We start from the raw sequence: 19,286 nt of genomic DNA, 5'->3' as shown, positions 1-19,286 counted from the left end.
AGAAATAAAAATACAATAGCAGACATATACATTTTGTTAATTTTTTTTATTTAAAGTATTATGTAAGAATTTAATCATTATGATTTACAGTTTAAATCGTTTAAATACTTGATACTAGCCGTAGTATTTGCCGGAAACTACGGTCGCCATGGTCATATTTGAGAGGAGTGCGCGATTTCCGTGCGGTGACGTCATCGTTCCAATAAGCATTGCTAAATCTGCTAAGTTAATTTGTTAGATAAACTAGCAAACCCACATTTTAGCATACACACCACTGATAATAATCATCTGGATAGCGCGTAAAGGAAGATACAGGTATCGAGGTATGTGTTTTGTTGTTGTTTTTACTTTTTGAGATTTAGTGTCCTCAGCACTAACGTTAGCGAACTTTCGTGAAGTCCTCAGTGGAATTGTAACGTTAACTTATACAATATTTGTTTATTTAGCTCAAACGCTAAACATCTGCCTGCTTATTGGGTTAATGTAACCTTTATTTTAACGCCCATTTATTGTAACTTACATTTAATCAATTCGTCTTGTTCATATTTTTCAGTCAATAATTCCTTTCTGACAAAAAGAGAACACTGTTTGTAAGTGACTGTGAACACAGTGCTATGAACTGGCTTAATTTGAATTAATGGTTCTTAGATAAGGCCTAAGCCTAGTCTCAGACTAAAATTCATTATTGAGCAGCCTTAACTGAAAGCAACTTGCAAAGACATATCTTAAAATATGTCCTTTCCATTGTTTTGTCTCAAGATGCAGGCTAGTTATGTTTGTTTGTTTGTTTATGGCATGTTTATATAAGCTACTTAAATGTCCTAATTTAACTAAGACAGCTCTTCTGTCCTGGCTTAATCAAGCCTTGTCTGTGAAACCAGGGTTATGACCTTTTTCTTTTTCTTATGTGGTGGAAATGATGTTTCATAATTTCATTAACAGGTGCATACAACATTTTTGTCATTTTAGTTAAACAGCAGTTTTGGGCATGAATGGACTGGCCTTCAGTCTGTGTTCTCTATAATCTCACTTTTAGAGGTTTAAGCAAACAGCCGTAATGATGTTGTTGTACTCAAACAGAATAATGTCTCACTGGATCTGTTGTAACTCGTGCTTCATGTCCCCTGGTCCTGAGCGTCAGCTGGCTGTCACAAACTGTGGCCACATCATCTGTAATGTTTGCTTTCAGAGAGGTATGTTCAGATTTATACATGGTATATCGGTGCTGCTTTTATATATAACTGTAGTTGCTCTAAGCATGTATAACACTGGATGTGAGTTATAACTATTCCTATAATTATGATGATATTCCTAGTAAAATTATCTACCTATTCTGTATTGAATTGCAGTAGTAAAATTTCAGTATGAATGTTTTGTTAGTGAGATTTATGTATTAAATATGTGAATATGCTGCCCTCTGCTGGAAATAATATAGTACTAAGAGCAGTCTGTGTTTTTTTCCCCCTAAGGAAATCAAGGTGTGTGTCTCATTTGCAAAGCAAAGTGTCAAATCTCTCCACTGTCTGATAAGGTAAGATGCAATAGATTTTTATATCGTAGAGATTAATATTAATGAACTATCCCTAATCTGCCTATTGTTTTCATAGAGCAGCTCAGAGGTTCAGGAGCTTTTCTCGGATATCAATGCAGTTGCAGTCAAGTACTTCTCAGATATAAGCAAGGTGATCATGTACATAAAATTAGTAGATTGTAGATATGTTAATCAATCATGCAGCAGTAGCACTTATAAAGACATGCTTTGACATTATTATGCTTTGTAGGTCTTACAATTCCAGGCCAGACACCAGAAGCGATTCCTGGCCCACTATCAGCAGAAGGTGAGAGAATCCTGCCCTTAACATGACTTATTTGTACTGAATCAAATTAATGTCACACAACACTCTAAGCACAGATTGAGAGAATGAAGGAGAATGAACTGAAAATGCAACAAGAGATGCAGAAGATGTCAAAGTAAGGACGAGTATTGCATTAGTACAGCAATTTCTTTTTGCATTTTTGCCTTAATCTTGGTTTCTATTTTGAGCAGGAAAATTTCAGAACAGAATACCTACATATCAAAATTAGAGATGACTGTTCAAAATCAAAGGTATTTCTACATGAATCTCTCAATAGATAGTTGAATACAGGGCCTATAAATAGTATTCACCTAATATATATCTTTGTGTTTTACAACATTAAACCACAAAGAATTTAAAATATTCTTTAATATCGAAATAAGAAAACCTATTGATCCAAAAATATTGCACACATAAATACAACACATTTTTGTTTTTGATGCACCTTAGACAGCTCCAGTCTTGAGTGTATATGGATACTGCTTTGCACATCTGTCCAGTGCAATTTTCTCCAGTCCTCTTGGCAGAACTGCTCAATCTCAGTTGGACAGCCTATGTCAAGTCAACTTCTTAACTAAAATCCAACTTAAATTCTCAATAAATCAATAATAGAAGTGGTCTAAATATTACAAAATGCACATATCTTCTGTGGAAGACTCAGCACCAAAAAAAATTCATCCAATCATTGCATTCGGTAAAATAGATAGAATATTAAACGCATAGGATCATGTCCTACCTGCCTGTCAACATATGTATTCCCATACCTCTGCGCACTCGTGCAAACATCACACGTCATCAGCTCATTCCGTAAGGCTATGAAGAGTCACCGAGCTCCACAAACAAACAGCAGCCACGTTTTACAGTTCCTCCTGATCAAACAACAACAAGTTTATGCTGCGTTCACAGCATGTCATAACCATAATTACGAGATGGCAACCCGTGACGGCAACCCCTGGAGCTGTTGACGTCCTCAGACTCGGGTGTATGCGCTTCTATGGCAACACTATCAATGGCGGAAGTCAGAGCTCTGTAAGTTGTTTACGTTCATTATTTTTGTAATGTTACGTGCTTTTTGCTTTTTTTAGACATGAGGCAATTTAACGCCGTCTCTCGTGACGCTTTGCAGACTCTGCTTTAGCGGTGCGCGTTCATGTGTTTTGAAGGAGGTGTGGCTTTGGACAGCGCTCTGAAGGGAGGGTGGGATCTCATAGGGGTGTGCGCTATAACGATTTTTGATCGTGGTTGGTTCAACTGCTTTTGAAGAAATATCGTAGTATCGTATACATTGCATTCTATCAGCTGTAGTTCTGGCGTCTCCGTCTCAACATACTGTACAACGCGACGTACATTCACATCACATATTAACGCAGAGGTAGCGTTACACTCACGGGACACTACAATTCTCAAAAGTTCATTATTTGCATTTGCTTTAATGCCTTGCCGGTTAAACTTTTAATAAGCGTGCTGATGTGCTGTTCTAACATGCGCTTTTTTGAGCGTGTACACCTGAAGTGCACAGGCAATTAAAGCCTGTCAAACAGCGCCTGGTTACTGGACTAAGTTATCTTTCGAGTCCTATTGCGCTAATACTGTCAAATACACACAAGGTTTACATAAACAGTTTGTTAAGTCTAAAGTGAAAGTACACATTTGAGAGAAAATCTGGTGCGTCTCATATGCGTGTATATGAGATGCGTAGCGTGCCGGTCTTAAAGTGACAGTAGCGCCTAATATTAAACATGCTGCCGCTTGTCCATAAGGGGATAGTTCACCCCAAAATTTTGTCACTCTAATGTTGTTCCAAACCTGTATTCATTTCAAGATATTTTGAAGAATGTGGGTAACCAAACAGTAGAAAAAATATTTCCATAGTAGAAAAAATATACTATGGAAGTCAGTGGGGACCAGCAAGTCTTTGGTTACCCACATTCTTCAAAATATATATATTTTTTTAACAGAAAAGAACAAGACTTGAAAGAAACTTATTCAGGTTTAAAACAACTTGACAGAGTAAATTATGACAATTTTTTATTATTTTTGTGCGAACTATCCCTTTAATATTAATTAAACAACAAAACACAATGAGAAAATCACTCAATGCTTTTGACTGAGAACTTTAATTGTAGCTTTAATGAGAATCAATGTATAATTTATATAGTGAAGTCTATGTAGTCTATAAAATAGGGACATTAGTTAGGCTGTAATGCTCAGTCACTTGCAAAATAGTAAAACCAACATGAAAAAGAATCGTGATAAAAGCGTGAATCGTGATTTTCCTGAAAAAAATTGTGATATGATATTTTTTCCATATCACCCACCCCTAGGATCTCATGCTTTTAAAGCCTCTCCGAAATTGCCTACCCTACCTTTTAAATGTTACCAAACTTTCTATTCATCAATAAATCCGAACAATATTATTCTAATATTATTATCCAAACAAAAATATTAATGTTACACTGAAGACTGGAGAAAATTCTGAAGACTGGCTGTTGAAAATTCAGCTTTGCATCACAGGAATAAAATACATTAGAAAATATTTTACAACTTAAAACAATGAAGAAACATAAAACGTCAGAGGCAGTGAATAGTATTTATATGCACTGTAAATATGGCATGTATCCTTGGATGTGGAAATAGAAGAGCTGAAGAAGAAAACACCTTAAACATTGTACTTTATTAATACATCACTTGTCATTGAAATCATTCCAGTTCAAGACTGGCATTACATTCCAACCGAGATCTACAGTCAGCAAGTCAAAGACAAGGTGCATTCTAGCTTGTTTTTAGCTCTCTTTAGAACTTTAAGATGAACAGATTGTCCAAACTGTTACAGTTTAAGATATTTTAGCCCTGGTAATTATGAAATAGATCAGGTGGTTTTTGTGAGTTGTTATATCATTTCAAAAGAGCTGTTTCTCTGTTTATTTCAGCTTCTTCAGTGACAAAAGTTCCCTGTTCTTCTCCACTCTTAATATCACGATCCTTATCCTCTGCTAGCCTGTGAGTATTTGATCAGTTCAGATCTCTGGGGAAGGTTTAAACTACGTTCTTTTGTTTCTCATTTCACATAGTTTCATAATTCTTTATTTTTATATTTGATTTATTAACATTAAACTGTTTCATAATCAACAGTACAAAACTGACATGGCAGAGAAATGTAAACCTGATTTTAATTAAATTCCAGCTGTCTGTGTTTGATGGTTTCTTTGAAAAATCATCAACATCCAGTGCGAACATCCATGAAATAGTCATGTGTGTTTTTTCAGGATATTCTGTGCTTTAATCACTGAAAGTCTTGCTTGTGATTTTAACATTAGTTTGTTTTTTCTTTCTTAGAGCTGATAGCATAGAAATCGACAGCAGGGGGCTCTCTCACAAAGTAAACTTACCCTATTTTTCTGTATACTTGACTTGAGTGGTTTTCTGTAGAGTATATAAAACTCTGTTGTGACTTTGCAATCCTATATTTCTGTTTCTCCATCTAGACAGATGCCTTGAGTAGGATTTGTCTCAGAAGCTCACCGCAGAACTGCCGCATAGGTTTGTCAGCACTGTAGATTGTGCTGTTTTCAGCACTGTTTTTTGGTTTTGGATCGCCTGGACAGGGTTTGCATATGTTAAAGATGCACTGATTCTGGGCCAGTAACCGATAATCAACAGCTTGTTGAGGTCAATGCAATAACCAACCTTTTTTTACTATATATACATTTTAACCATTCTAACAAAAAGTTTTTGCTAATTAATTAAAAATCACTAACTAAACTAAAAATATTTATAACTAAATATAAATATAAATAAAGAATATAAATAAATATATTTGCATCATTACAAAACTAGCTAAAAGTCAAAAACAGCCAAAAAGCCATAGAATACTGAAAACATTGGTAAAAAAAAAAAAAACTAAACTTTGTTGCGTAACCTCAAAAAACATATTAAAGTTCAACAAGGAGAGGAGTTCGCACACATAATAGTAGATTCTAATAGTAGACAAAAAATTATTTATTTAGAGGCCAAATGCAAAGACAAAACGGTGTCGTCATCAGTGTTGTAACAGACAATAGCACACCTGATTCCATTTATATATATTTTTTTTTTAATTACCATATTACATCCAATAAACTCAAAGTTGATAAAAAATACATATACCTCAATAGCATAAAAAACAATGCGCAGTAACATTCATATGTATATCAGACTGCATACAAATTTTAAACAATTACAAAAGTTTTTACTAAAATTATGTAGAAATTATACAAATGAAATATAAATAAATAGATATATGGATATGTAGGTTTCTTCAATGGATTTCTTATTTTATAATTAAACAAAATAATAATACAAAGTTTTTTTCATAATCAACAAGAATATAATGCAACATTATCTAAAAACAACAACAAAAAAATATCATAACGTGATTTTCGTATTTACAAGGAATAAATCCAACAAAAGAGAGAAAGAAACCAAGTATTCAATCAAGTCAAGTCAAGTGTTCTTCATTTATATAGCGCTTTTAACAATGTAGGTTGTTTCAAAGCAGCTTTACAGAGATAAGCGTATAATTTAAGGTAACAGAGATTGTTTTGGCTTTATAGCGGTTCTTTAATAAAGTTATTTTCCAGCTAAAGTTAGTTTTGATTGATTCGCTTCCATTGATTCGCTTCCATCGCAACGATCATTTGTTATTAAATTAGGGGCCGCTAAGACGACACCATTCTCTCTACACAGACTTTAAACACGAACGCTGATGGCGTTCACATGCGCATTAAGAATTGGTCCTATAGTTATGTGCGTTTGAATATATGTGCGCAGGTTTGTAATTCCCTACAAACCAAGCCTGAACAAAGTACTGGTCTTTCCTTATAAATTTTGATACAAAATTTTATTTTGTCACTTCGGGGTAGGTACGCGAAACGAATTTTCCCGACAACGCTTTATCTGGAGTAGTAAAGGGATCCTCCATAGGGAGAGACTAGTTGGCACTTCAGCACTGCGTTGTCATCGGGTCCAGGCGAAGGTCCTTCGTCAGATCTGGATACGGCCTGGATCCGGCAGGCTGCGGGAAAACCTCGGGATAAACAAAGACACTAAAATTAGCGTAGATGCCATTCTTCTTATGATGTAACGAGTACGAGGGGGTTCAATTAACACCCCACAAGAACAATTACACTGCTTTACAACTATAGAACAAAAAGAGTTAAATAAACTTATCACTTTATCTAAAACAACAACATGTTTATTAGATCCTATACCAACTAAACTACTGAAAGAAGTGTTACCTATAGTGGAAGAGCCTCTCCTCAATATTATTAACTCATCTTTATCTTTAGGTCATGTTCCAAGAACATTTAAATTGCAGTTATAAAACCACTCATTAAGAAACCACAATTAGATCATAATAACCTAGCAAATTATAGACCCATTTCAAATCTTCCATTTATGTCTAAAATATTAGAAAAAAATTTGTCCGCTCAACTGGGCTCTTTCTTGCAAGAAAATGACATCTATGAAAAGTTTCAGTCAGGATTCAGGCCACACCATAGCACTGAAACTGCGCTCGTTAAAATCACAAATTATTTACTTTTAGCTTCTGACCAAGGCTGTATCTCAATATTAGTTTTACTTGATCTTAGTGCTGCTTTCGATACTATAAATCACACAATACTCTTAGATCGACTACAAAATTATACTGGTGTTCAAGGACAAGCATTAAGCTGGTTCAGGTCATACTTATCTGACCGCTACCATTTTGTCATTTCTCCATTTAAATGGAGAAAAATCGATCATAACTTCAGTAAACTATGGAGTGCCGCAGGGATCTGTGTTAGGCCCTCTATTATTCTCAATATATATGCTGCCACTTGGAGATATTATAAGGAAACATGGAATTAGTTTCCATTGTTATGCTGATGACACTATATTTCATCACGGCCGGATGAAAACGCTAAATTATCCAAATTGACAGAGTGTGTTAAAGATATAAAAGATTGGATGACGCGTAATTTTCTTTTATTAAATACAGACAAGACAGAGGTACTACTTATTGGTTCAAAAAACGGCCCACAAAACCTCTCACAATACAACCTTAACATAGTAGGATGTCTTTTTTTTTTTTTTTTTTTGTATATTTGTATAGCGCTTTTCACAATACAGATTGTATCAAAGCAGCTTCACAGTATTAAATTGATGTCCTGTTACTTTATCCTCTACAGTAAAAGACCTGGGTGTTATACTAGATTGCAACCTGTCTTTTGAAAATCATATTTCATATGTTACAAAAACAGCCTTTTTCCACCTTAGAAACATTGCTAAGCTACGTAATATGCTATCAGTTTCTGATGCAGAAAAGTTAGTTCATGCATTCATGACCTCGAGACTAGATTACTGTAATGCTTTATTAGCTGGTTGTCCTGCATCCTCAATAAACAAGCTACAGTTAGTAGAGTTCTTACTAGATCAAGAAAATATGATCATATAACACCGATTTTAACATCACTACATTGGTTACCTATAAAGTCCCGTATTAATTACAAGGTATTGCTACTGACTTAGAAAGCCCTAAACGGCCTAGCTCCAGTCTATTTAACGGATCTTCTATCGCCCTATAATCCATCGCGCTCTTTAAGATCATTAAATTCGAGGCTTTTGGTTATACCTAGGATATCCAGATCCACCAAAGGAGGGAGAGCATTTTCACATTTAGCTCCAAAACTCTGGAATAGCCTTCCTGATACTGTTCGTTGCTCAGACTCGCTCTCCCAGTTTAAAACTAGATTAAAGACGCATCTCTTCAGCCAGGCATTCATATCATATTTTTAATCTTACAGTTAAATCCTGTCTTTAGTTCATAAACGCCAGAGGAGAACTGGCCCCCGACTGAGCCTGGGTTCTCCCAAGTTTTTTTTTTTTTCTCCATTAGGTCACCTGATGGAGTTTTAGGTCACCATTAGGTCACTTGATGGAGTTTTTCGGGTCCTTGCCACTGTTGCCTTTGGCTTGCTCAGTTGGGGATATTTTGGGGATATTTAATTTTATCAATCAATAAATTCCACTAGAAACAAACCTTGTTGTATTATTTTAATTTAATACTGTGAAGCTGCTTTGATACAATCTGTATTGTGAAAAGCGCTATACAAATATACTTGACTTGACTTGACTTGACATCAGGATTTATGGGAAGTGTTCCCGGTTCCGGCTGACCTAATCTAGTCAAGTCAAGTCAAGTCATCTTCATTTATATAGCGCTTTTAACAATGTAGATTGTCTCAAAGCAGCTTCACAGAGATAAGCGTATAATTTAAGGTAACAGAGATTGTTTCGGCTTTACAGCAGAGTTAAGTTATTTCCATCTAAAGTTAGTTTTAATTGATTTGGTTCCGTCGCAATGATCATTTGTTATTAAATTAGGGGCCGCTAAGATGACACCATTCTCTCTACACAGACTTTAAACGCGAACCTGTGAGAAACGCTGATGGCGTTCACATGCGCATTTAGAATGGGTTCTATAGTTATGTGCGTTAGAATATACGCAGGTTTGGAATTCCCTACAAGCCAAGCCTAAACAAAATACTTGTCTTTCCTTATAAATTGCATTCCGCTAATCCGCTTGTCTTTCCTATGCATTCCGCTAATCTATGCAGCCTAACATTGAATTATAGAAGTCTATAATGTATTATGTGAATTCTAGGTCAAAAAGATGTGTCTTTAATCTAGCTTTGAACTGACATAGTGTGTCTGCTTCCCGGACAATGGTAGGAAGACTGTTCCAAAGTTTTGGTGCTAAATAGGAAAAGGATCTACCATAAGCGGTCGATTTTGATATTCTAGGTATTATCAACTGGCCGGAATTTTGAGATCGCAATAGACGTGAAGGACTATAATGCGTTAAGAGCTCACTCAAGTACTGTGGAGCTAAACCATTTAGTGCTTTGTAAGTAATCAGCAATATTTGTAAATTTATGTGATGTTTAATAGGGAGCCAATGCAGTTTTGACAGAACTGGGCTAATATGGTCATACTTCCTGGTTCTGGTAAGAACTCAAGCTGCTGCGTTTTGAACCAGCTGTAGTTTGTTTATTAAGCGTGCATGGCAACCACCCAGTAGAGCATTACTATAATCTAGCCTTGATGTCATGAACGCATTAATACATTTTTCTGCATTTGTCAATGAGAGCATATGGCGTAAAAATGCAGTTTTACAGATACTAGACACGTGACTTTCAAATGAAAGATTGGTATCAAAGAGCACACCCAGGTTCCTAACCGACGACGAAGACTTGACAGAGCAGCCATCAAGTGTTAGACAGTATTCTAGGTTATTACGTGAGGAAGTTTTTTGTCCAATAATTAGAATCTCTGTTTTTTCAGAATTTAGAAGTAGGAAATTACTAGTCATCCAATTTTTTATATCAGCTATGCATTCCGTTAATTTTATGAATTGGTAAGTTTCGTTAGGTTTTGAAGAAATATAGAGCTGAGTATCGTCAGCATAACAGTGGAAGTATTCCACAGTGCAGTGTAATAATTTCTTTATTTCTTCCCACAGCACTCATATGTTCAATCATTCGTGTTCTGTCTTGTCTAATAGTTTTACCTACATATTTTTTTATGACACAGACAAGTAAATAACATTCTCAGAGCAACATGTAACATGTAAACCTTGTTGGAAATTTACATTTTAAAAGAACTACTACTTCTAATATTATTTCTACAATTCGCTACTAGCTAAAATAAAATAAAATAAAATAAAAATGGCAACAAATTAATTTTAGTTTTTGATACATTGATAAATTATAAAACCTAAAACCATTACATTCAGCCTGCATTAAACTTGAAAATGCCCCAAGATAGCAATAATACTAGACTACTGAGAAATTCAATGCCATGAAAACATTTTTAAATAGTTTTTTGTACATTTTGGCAGCCCAAAAATAGTCAAACTAAAATAAAACAAAATGCTAGAAAATTCTGAAACCAACTAAAACTAACAGTAATATAGAGAAAACTGTACTGGAAATAAAAAAGAAATAAAAACTGAATTAAAGATAAAAAATAAACTAGCCATGATCTCACCACTGTATAATTATTGCGGTTTCATTTGATATTTAATTCATTAATAGGTAACAATAGATTTTTTTTTGATAATTAATAGGCTAAAACACACGCCCTAGTGTCGAAGTTGACTCCAGCACAGGAATTGACTCTCGTTGACTCTGTGTCTGAAATCGCTCACTCGTTCGTCAGAGAATTGTCGCAGAAACAGTGTCACAGTCACATAGTTGAATCCTACATGCAGCTTATTCAACTAATCATAATTAAAAAAAAAACTGCCAACAAGAATAAACACATTAATAAGTGTACATTATTGTATGTAATTAGACTATATATTATTTTTAGTATCTTGAATAATGTTCAAGCAGCTTTTTTGCACTATTACAAGAGATGTCAATGTGCTTATCACCCTCACCCGACCTTTTAGATGAATTAGAGAAATTCATTAAAGAATAGGCTTCATTACCTTCTCTCTCATTTATTTTACTCTGAAATAATATATTAGACCAAGGCTTTTTCTTGGTCCTCTTTAAAATTAGGTACTATTGGCAACAACTAGGAAACAACAGTGATGCATCATTTCAAGGTAATGTCATCTCTAATTTGGCCTGTCACACTAAAAGTGTGTTGTTTTAAATAAAGTAGTTTTAGGTTTTGTGTCGGAAAAAAATAATAGCCTACTAGTCTGTAATAGTCTGTAATAATTACGGCAGTCTTGTATTCTTATTGCCGACCCTGTTTTGACTGATGCTGGGTTCACACTGTACGATTTATAATAGTCCTTTATGACTGTTTCTTGTTTGACTGTATGAACATGAGCCACGCTGTAAGCCATGTCACACTTAGGATCTCAGTTTTCACTCATTTCAAAACACGTTAAAAACACGCATGCACTCATCCGGAGTTTTACATCATCAATTCATGACACCCCTTACTAAAAAGAAGTATACTTCAAATTAATTTTTTTAAGTATACTTAATGTGGGTAAGTTTAATAAAAAAAAAGCAACATTTTAAACAAAAAGCTGAGATTTGACAGTTTTGCCAAAGACTACGTCCGGATTGGATTCAGAACGATGATCAAAACATAAATGGAGTCAATCGAGTCCATCAACACCATCCAAAGCTTCACAGTCGTTAACCCTTCCTGGGGTTTCATTAGGTAACGTTAGGCAGTTTTGATCTTTTTTATGCTGTTTAATGTTTGATGATCGCATTATTTTACATTTGTGTAAGCAATTGGAGATTCGATACATATCACGATACTGAACTCACGCTAATGGTAAGATAAGACATTTGGCATTATCAGAACCCACAAATATTCCCCCATTGCATTATTATACATTATATTTAACATTATATAGTAGTTTAATGTAGTTCTGACACTAAAACTCTGAAAATGTAAAAATGAAAAAAAATGAAAAAATTCTCACAATGTAATTTTCATTTTGGGTGAACTGTACACAATACATATTGTCACTGTAGTAGCAATAATCCTTCGTAATTATTTTGGACAAAGAGAATTGACTGGTTTTCGTTCAGGTTTAATTTGTTTACTGAATGTACTTGCTCAAACAAAATATAAACAATAAATAGACCCTTGTCAAAAACTGTTGCTCCGTCTTTCTTTCGTTCTTAAAGGAAGTTTAAAGGGAACGCCAATTCTTAAAAGCGCTAAAGACAGTCCAATACTAAAACAGAGCAACATAAACAGAGGGGTGCTCAGCGAATGTACATACATAACATAAACCTAAACTAAATTAAATATTTACTCAAATATATATGCCTTTAGTGTTGAATTTTAATTATTCCAATTAAGGCTCTTACAGGCACTATCCACAATACATATTGTTCACTTTTTATGCGTTTTGGCCATAAAAGCGTTTTGGGGGCCTGAAAACATTTTGAAAAGAGGTTTCAAAGTGCAAGTCTTTGAAAACGATACCATTATAGTCTCCTCGTAAACTACAAAAACGCAAATTTGTGAAAACGGTGACGTCATGCGTGTTCAGTCTATAGCCACATAGTTTTTCTTTACGAAGTGACACCACCAACTACTGGCCTGGAATAACATGCATAATACAGTATGACTCTTGTCAAACAACATAACTCTTGTCGATCTCCTTAGTGGTTTCTTTAGTCAAAATGAGTCCACATTTAAGCTCTGAACACCGTGGCGGGAGCTGCTATATTTCTATCGTCTTGTTAGCTGGGTTTGCTAATGCTAAAGCTAGTGATGCACCTTTGCACTTCTCTGCATCACAGTTTACGTTCTGAAATAACACTGCCATCTAGCGGTTGGGTTTAAACAGAACACAAAGCCACTGACACGAATCTTGGATGTAAACTAATAAATAAATATCAATAGTGTTTTTAAGAATCAGTACATTATCGCCAAACATAATATCGCAATATTCATATGTATCTATTTTCTTACACCCCTAATCCAGTTAGTGAAATGCTATAATGTATTAATATAAAATAATGTATCATACAGATTAACAGAATTACATTCAAAAGCTTTTGGTTTTTGTCAGTTTTCCCAGTTTTTGGGCAAATATATCAGCCACCTTTTTATTTTATTTTATTTTATTTTTTGACTCTGAGAAGAGTGGATAGTACTTCTGAGATCTCAGAAGCAGCACTCATTTCACAATGATATCAACAATCCATTTATATGATCTAGCTGTATACTTTGTTCTGTAATGAATGGTCTCCTCCTTTTAGGTTCAGTTCCTCACAGACCATCAAGTCAGAGCTCTATGGGAAGCCATTCAGCGCCATTCAGTGCCACTGTCAGGTATTTCTTCCACTAAAGAATGACTCTACTGTCTTGTATCTTGGAAAACTATTGTATCTTAGCATTTACGCCCGGAGTAATACGAGAAGTATCTCTTGCAGTAGGGAATTCTCCAGTGGTCTACGGGAGCCTGCGATGAGTCCATCCCATAATATGGCCTACCGCAGAGAGTCATCATGGGAAACGCCTGTGTTCAAACTGCCCTCAGCCTACAAATACGGTTCTGTGTCCTCTCTGGGACCCCCTCTCTGACATTCAATCCAGTCCAAAAGCAATACGGCTAATCACATCTCAAAATATTATTGTATGTCACAAAGCTCTGCTATTTTTACCAGATACTTTTAGGAAAAAGACATCAGGCCTATTAATGTAATCAACATCCAGGCCTGTAGTAGAGCAATGAACACACTGCAGCGCTGACCTGTAACTGACTCTCTTATGATGCCGCAGTGCATTAATGCTGCTTCTCAATGAACATCTGTGCTCTTGTTTCCATAAATGTTCCTATGTATCATAGCAATTAATCACAGACCCTCATTGAGTGGTTTGTGACTGTGCATTTTAATATGCCATTTTGCACATGACTCGCATTGTGTCAGCAGCATGTGCTGTTAATCACATCCAATATGTTCTCTGTTCTGATTCTCTTCTGATTTCACACTGATAACATTGTACTGAGGTGTTCAAACCTTGCTTACATTGATTAAATTGATGCATCTGATAATGTGGCTTGAGTTTGTTTGAGTCTTTCTCTTGTATCTTGTTTATTATCTTGGTAAGTTGTGAGATTCATCTAATCAAATCTTGGGTTCATCCAAACAGGTATCACTTTATAATAACTGCATGCTATGAATCATTAGTTAAGCATCAGTAAATAGTTAATTCATCATTTATAAAGCATTAATAGACATTAATAGGCAGTTTATAAATACAGCTATAAATGGTTAATACTTGATTCATTAATATCAATAATGTGTTTAATAATTGTATTTTCATACTTTATTAATGATCAATTTATCAATTCTAAATTATTACATTACTTACAAACCAGTTATTTAGGAAGTTGATTTAGAAAGTGTAAGTAAATGATCAAACTATTTAAATGTACATTAATACATATTATTTAGACATATAGTAATAGATACTCAGTGTATTAATAAATGCTTTATTAACATGTATTCCTACTGTATAATTCATGATTAGAAATGATAAAGTGATCATTAATGAAGTATGAAAATACAAATATTAAACACATTATAGATATGCTTATAAATAAAGAATAAAGCATTTATAGCTGTATTTATATGTCGATTAATGCTTTATAAATTATGAATTAACTATTTACTAATGCTTAACCAATGATTCATAGCATGCAGTTATTACAGTGTTACCAAGATTCGGAAAATGTTCAATTTTTTTTGTGAATTAACCATGGTTACTAAACAGATAGAATAGGATTCTGAGTTAGCTTTTTTTTTCTCTGTAATACAGCCCCTGGTCCATAAGACTCCTGTCTTCAGTGTTAGATGTTTTATTATCCAAGAGTCAAAAATCGTAAGTTAATAACCCTTACAAAAACACACAACGTTTTCTCAACTAACCGACTGAGGCGTCATTCATGTTACATGTACACTAGTGAAAGTTTTTGTTTATTAATAATAGAAAAATGTAAAGTTTTTGATATTATAATATTTATTATATTAATGTTTTTTTTTGTCAGTGCCTCACTCAGTGCCACACACACAACATATCAGTTCTAGCATTGCTAACTTGACATTTCAGCTATTCGTCATCAACCAAGTGTAGTCAACCAAACATAAAAGTTACACTGCTCAAAATGGTCTGCTGTAAAATCCAGACCATGGTTGAGCCCAGTGCTCAACCAAACACATTTTTGCAGGATATGTGAAGGATGCAGTTTTATGTGGATGTTGAAACACTAGTGAAATACAAAGCCTTGTTTACATAATGAATAATAGTTAAGCAACCAAATGTTACATGGCAAATACGTAAACACAGGCTATTTGGATTCTTGCCGAATGAGAGAGGTGAGCCATTAGGTAGCCTATGTTGCTATGGCCTAAGTTGTGTTTTATTTTATAGTTTAATATATAATTTATAGCTACAGTACTTATTTTTCATTCTTGTTCTGTTCTGAATGCCGTTAAATTTAAATAATTTGTTGTGGAGTTAGGGGGAAATAGCCTAGTTTATAATGTTTGTAAATGTTTTGTTTTATTTACCAGTATTAATATACATATAAATTCATGTAATTGTAAGCTGGCGCTCGATTGGCCCAAAATCGGCATCCGACCAGTGCGGAAGGTCTCTACGTGTTACTGTCTTTTCTCAAGGCAAAGTATTTTTTGATTAAATGCAATATATTTGAATATGTATTTTCTCATTATTTCATCTGACTCCATAAATGAAAAGGTTTTAATGATATCTGTGCATCATTAAATGTGTGCGAATGTTTGACTATTCCTTTTAACTCTTTAATGAAAATAATGCCAAAGTCGGTTAGAATAATCAAGTGTAACAATTTATTATGTCAGGTAAATGTATCATGCCAATTTCATTTTTGGGTGGTTAGGAGACCATTTGTCTTGAGACAACCTTCCTTTGTGTGCCAGTTATCCCTAAACTCTTAAAAACCTTATTACTCATTTTACTTATTTGGAAATGAGACATTTGTACCAGTCGCAATGAAACATTTTTTTAATTCCGGCTAAATATGTATAATACTCAATGTTAATCATTCACATATTCTTGGGTGAGTTTTTGGGGGGATGAGGAAAAAATATGTAGATTAGGATGACTCTGAGGTGAGACTTTCGTCTCAATAGTGGGGGGGAGTTCAAATGTTAATTTCCAGAGAGGTCCTTTGTCCTCTCAGAGTCTGGTCGCTCTTCAACCAGACTGTCCGGCATCTCCTAATTTCTCAATTCTTACATAATTATGAGGTTAACGGTGTTTCTGGAGTGGATTAATTTCTCTTTCATGAGATACTTCCTCTTCTTGGCCGGGTTTCGTTTCTCTATGTCGTAAACTCTAGGGGTGAAGCTTCTAAAGCGTGAATCTTTAGGGGCATGATATTCAAATTACATTGTTTTGAGCCGCTGTAGTGACAAATTGGATCCTCCCTCCGAAATCGGGTCTCCTTTAGGACCCCAAGCGATCCCGTTGGTTCAAATGGCTTTTAATAGGTAACGTTACTCTCTTTAGCGGCTGATTACAATTCCTCCAAAATCATGTTATGATAAGTGCTGTTTCAAATACAATATAACAACCATTTATGTCTGTATTAGTTAGCTTATACTAGCATAGCATACAGGCAAGTGCCTAATAGCACTTACCTGTATGCTATCGATTGCTTCTGTGATTGCTGATCGATTGCTCCTGTCTGCCTTGTTGCTCCTGCTGCAGCTGTTGTGTTGGTGTGCGTCTGAAAGCTTTGTATATCTTTCTGTTTTTAATCATTATTTACTATCATTCCTTGTTGTTTATACTGCTAAATATAACTTACTCAACATCCACATTAACCTGACATCGCTAGCTTCAATCTAAATAGTTATTGCTAGCACAACACGCTAGTAATTCGCTAGCCTGTTAGCGTGCCATTTGTGCGCTCTTTATTTATTTATTTATTTATTTATTTTTCTCGCGCCTTTTACGAGTCCATCAAACAACTTAGGTGAGTAAGATCAGTCAACAAACACGGTAAGTCATGTCATCTTCTCCTCTTATTGTTACTTGCACCTCATGCAGCATGTTTAGCATATCCTTCTCTGTCAGCACAGGAGTCACATGTGAATTTCCAGAGCAGGGAGATAGGGATAGCTTTAGATACTGCTTTGGATGCGACTAGCTTAGTGAACTCTTTACATTGTTCGGTTCCGGCTGAAGTAGAGCCCGTGCAGCAGGGCAATTGGGTGACGGTGAGACGCTGTAGTCACGGGACAAAACACCGCTCTTCCATTCCGATTACAACTTCAAATAGATTCTCAGGATTTAGACCATACCATAGTACTGAGACTGCTCTCATTAGAGTTACAAATGATTTGCTCTTATCATCCGATCATGGTTGTATCTCTCTATTAGTGTTACTCGATCTTAGTGCTGCATTTGATACTATTGACCACAACATTCTTTTAAATAGACTCAGAAATGATGTTGGCATTAGTGGAATTGTATTAACTGGTTTAAATCATACTTATCTGACCGTTATCAGTTTGTAGCAGTAAATTAAGAGATGTCTTATCGATCACAAGTTCAGTATGGCGTACCACAAGGCTCAGTAGTATGACCATTGCTTTTCACTCTGTACATGCTTCCCTTGGGAGATATCATTAGTTTTCACTGTTATGCCGATGATACTAAGCTCTATATTTCTTCACTAAATTAACGGAATGTACAGGTGATATAAAAAATTGGATGACTAGTAATTTCCTACTACTTAATTCTGAAAAAACAGAGATTCTAATTATTGGACAAAAAAGTTCCTCATGTAATAATCTAGAATACTGTCTAACACTTGATGGCTGCTCTGTCAAGTCTTCGTCGTCGGTTAGGAACCTGGGTGTGCTCTTTGATACCAATCTTTCATTTGAAAGTCACGTGTCTAGTATCTGTAAAACCACATTTTTCCATCTTAAAAATATATCTAAATTACGTCATATGCACTCTTTGACAAATGCAGACCAATTAGTCCATGCATTCATGACATCAAGGCGAGATTATTGTAATGCTAAACCACTCCTATGGGTGGTTGCCCTGCACACTTAATAAACAAACTACAGCTGGTCCAAAACGCAGCAGCTCAAGTTTTTACCAGAACCAGGAAGTATGACCATATTAGCTCAGTTCTGTCAACACTGCACTGGCTCCCTATTAAACATTGTATAAATTTTTAAATATTGCTGATTACTTACAAAGCACTAAATGGTTTAGCTCCGCAGTACTTGAGAGAGCTCTTAACGCATTATAGTCCTTCACGTCTATTGCGATGTCAAAATTCCGGCCAGTTGATAATACCTAGAATATCAAAATCAACTGCTGGCGGTAGATCGTTTTCCTATTTAGCACCAAAACTTTGGAACAGTCTTCCTAACATTGTCCGGGAAGCAGACACACTCTGTCAGTTCAAAGCTAGACTAAAAACACATCCCTTTGACCTAGCATACACATAACACATTATAGACTTCTATAATTCAATGTTAGGCTGCATAGATTAGGTCAGCCGGAACCGGGAACACTTCCCATAAATCCTGATGTACTCGTTACATCATAAGAAGAATGGCGTCTACGCTAATATTAGTCTCTCTTTTTATCCCGAGGTTTACCGCAGTCCGCCGGATCCAGGCTGTATCCAGATCTGATGAAGAACCTGCGCTTGGACACAACGACATTACAGTCATGAAATGTCAACTTGTCTCTCCCCTGTGAAGGCCTCCCTCCCCTCCCTTTACCTATCTACAGATAAAGTGTTGTCGGGATAATTCCGGTTCGCGTGGCTACGTGGAAGCGATAAAATTCTGTATTATTAATTTTAAGGCCAGACAAGTAGTATGTTGAGGGTTGATT

General features: G+C 35.3%; 1 protein-coding gene across 2 annotated transcripts; it reads left to right on the top strand.

Moving 5' to 3' along the window:
• The first annotated feature begins 129 nt into the window (after window positions 1-129).
• On the top strand, window positions 130-14,432 carry rnf212 (ring finger protein 212). 2 transcript variants are annotated; one of them, XM_084431048.1, is made up of 13 exons: window positions 130-323; window positions 1,081-1,193; window positions 1,470-1,531; window positions 1,608-1,682; window positions 1,782-1,838; window positions 1,913-1,971; window positions 2,048-2,107; window positions 4,566-4,621; window positions 4,787-4,856; window positions 5,193-5,235; window positions 5,342-5,396; window positions 13,631-13,703; window positions 13,805-14,432. In XM_084431048.1, exons 2-13 carry the CDS (start codon window positions 1,085-1,087, stop codon window positions 13,953-13,955), a joined length of 870 nt encoding a protein of 289 aa, XP_084287174.1. In that variant the 5' UTR covers window positions 130-323; window positions 1,081-1,084; the 3' UTR covers window positions 13,956-14,432. The 2 variants fall into 2 exon arrangements, with proteins under 2 accessions (XP_084287174.1, XP_084287175.1); XM_084431049.1 differs by having other exon boundaries at window positions 183-323; window positions 1,613-1,682.
• Window positions 14,433-19,286: the final 4,854 nt, after the last annotated feature.

This window comes from Rutilus rutilus, assembly GCF_951802725.1.
Source record: "Rutilus rutilus genome assembly, chromosome: 14".
NCBI lineage: Eukaryota > Metazoa > Chordata > Actinopteri > Cypriniformes > Leuciscidae > Rutilus > Rutilus rutilus.
The sequence above is the reverse complement of the archived record's forward strand: the minus strand, read 5'-3'. Positions and strand labels throughout refer to the sequence as shown.

What these genes read in the sequence shown, in the direction of transcription:
- rnf212 (XM_084431048.1), top strand. Translation starts at nt 1,085, where the DNA reads ATGTCTCACTGGATCTGTTGTAACTCGTGCTTCATGTCCCCTGGTCCT. An exon ending in TAATGTTTGCTTTCAGAGAG is followed by an intron (nt 1,194 to 1,469) that starts GTATGTTCAGAT and finishes TTTCCCCCTAAG; the next exon opens with GAAATCAAGGTGTGTGTCTC. An exon ending in GCAGGGGGCTCTCTCACAAA is followed by an intron (nt 5,236 to 5,341) that starts GTAAACTTACCC and finishes TTCTCCATCTAG; the next exon opens with ACAGATGCCTTGAGTAGGAT.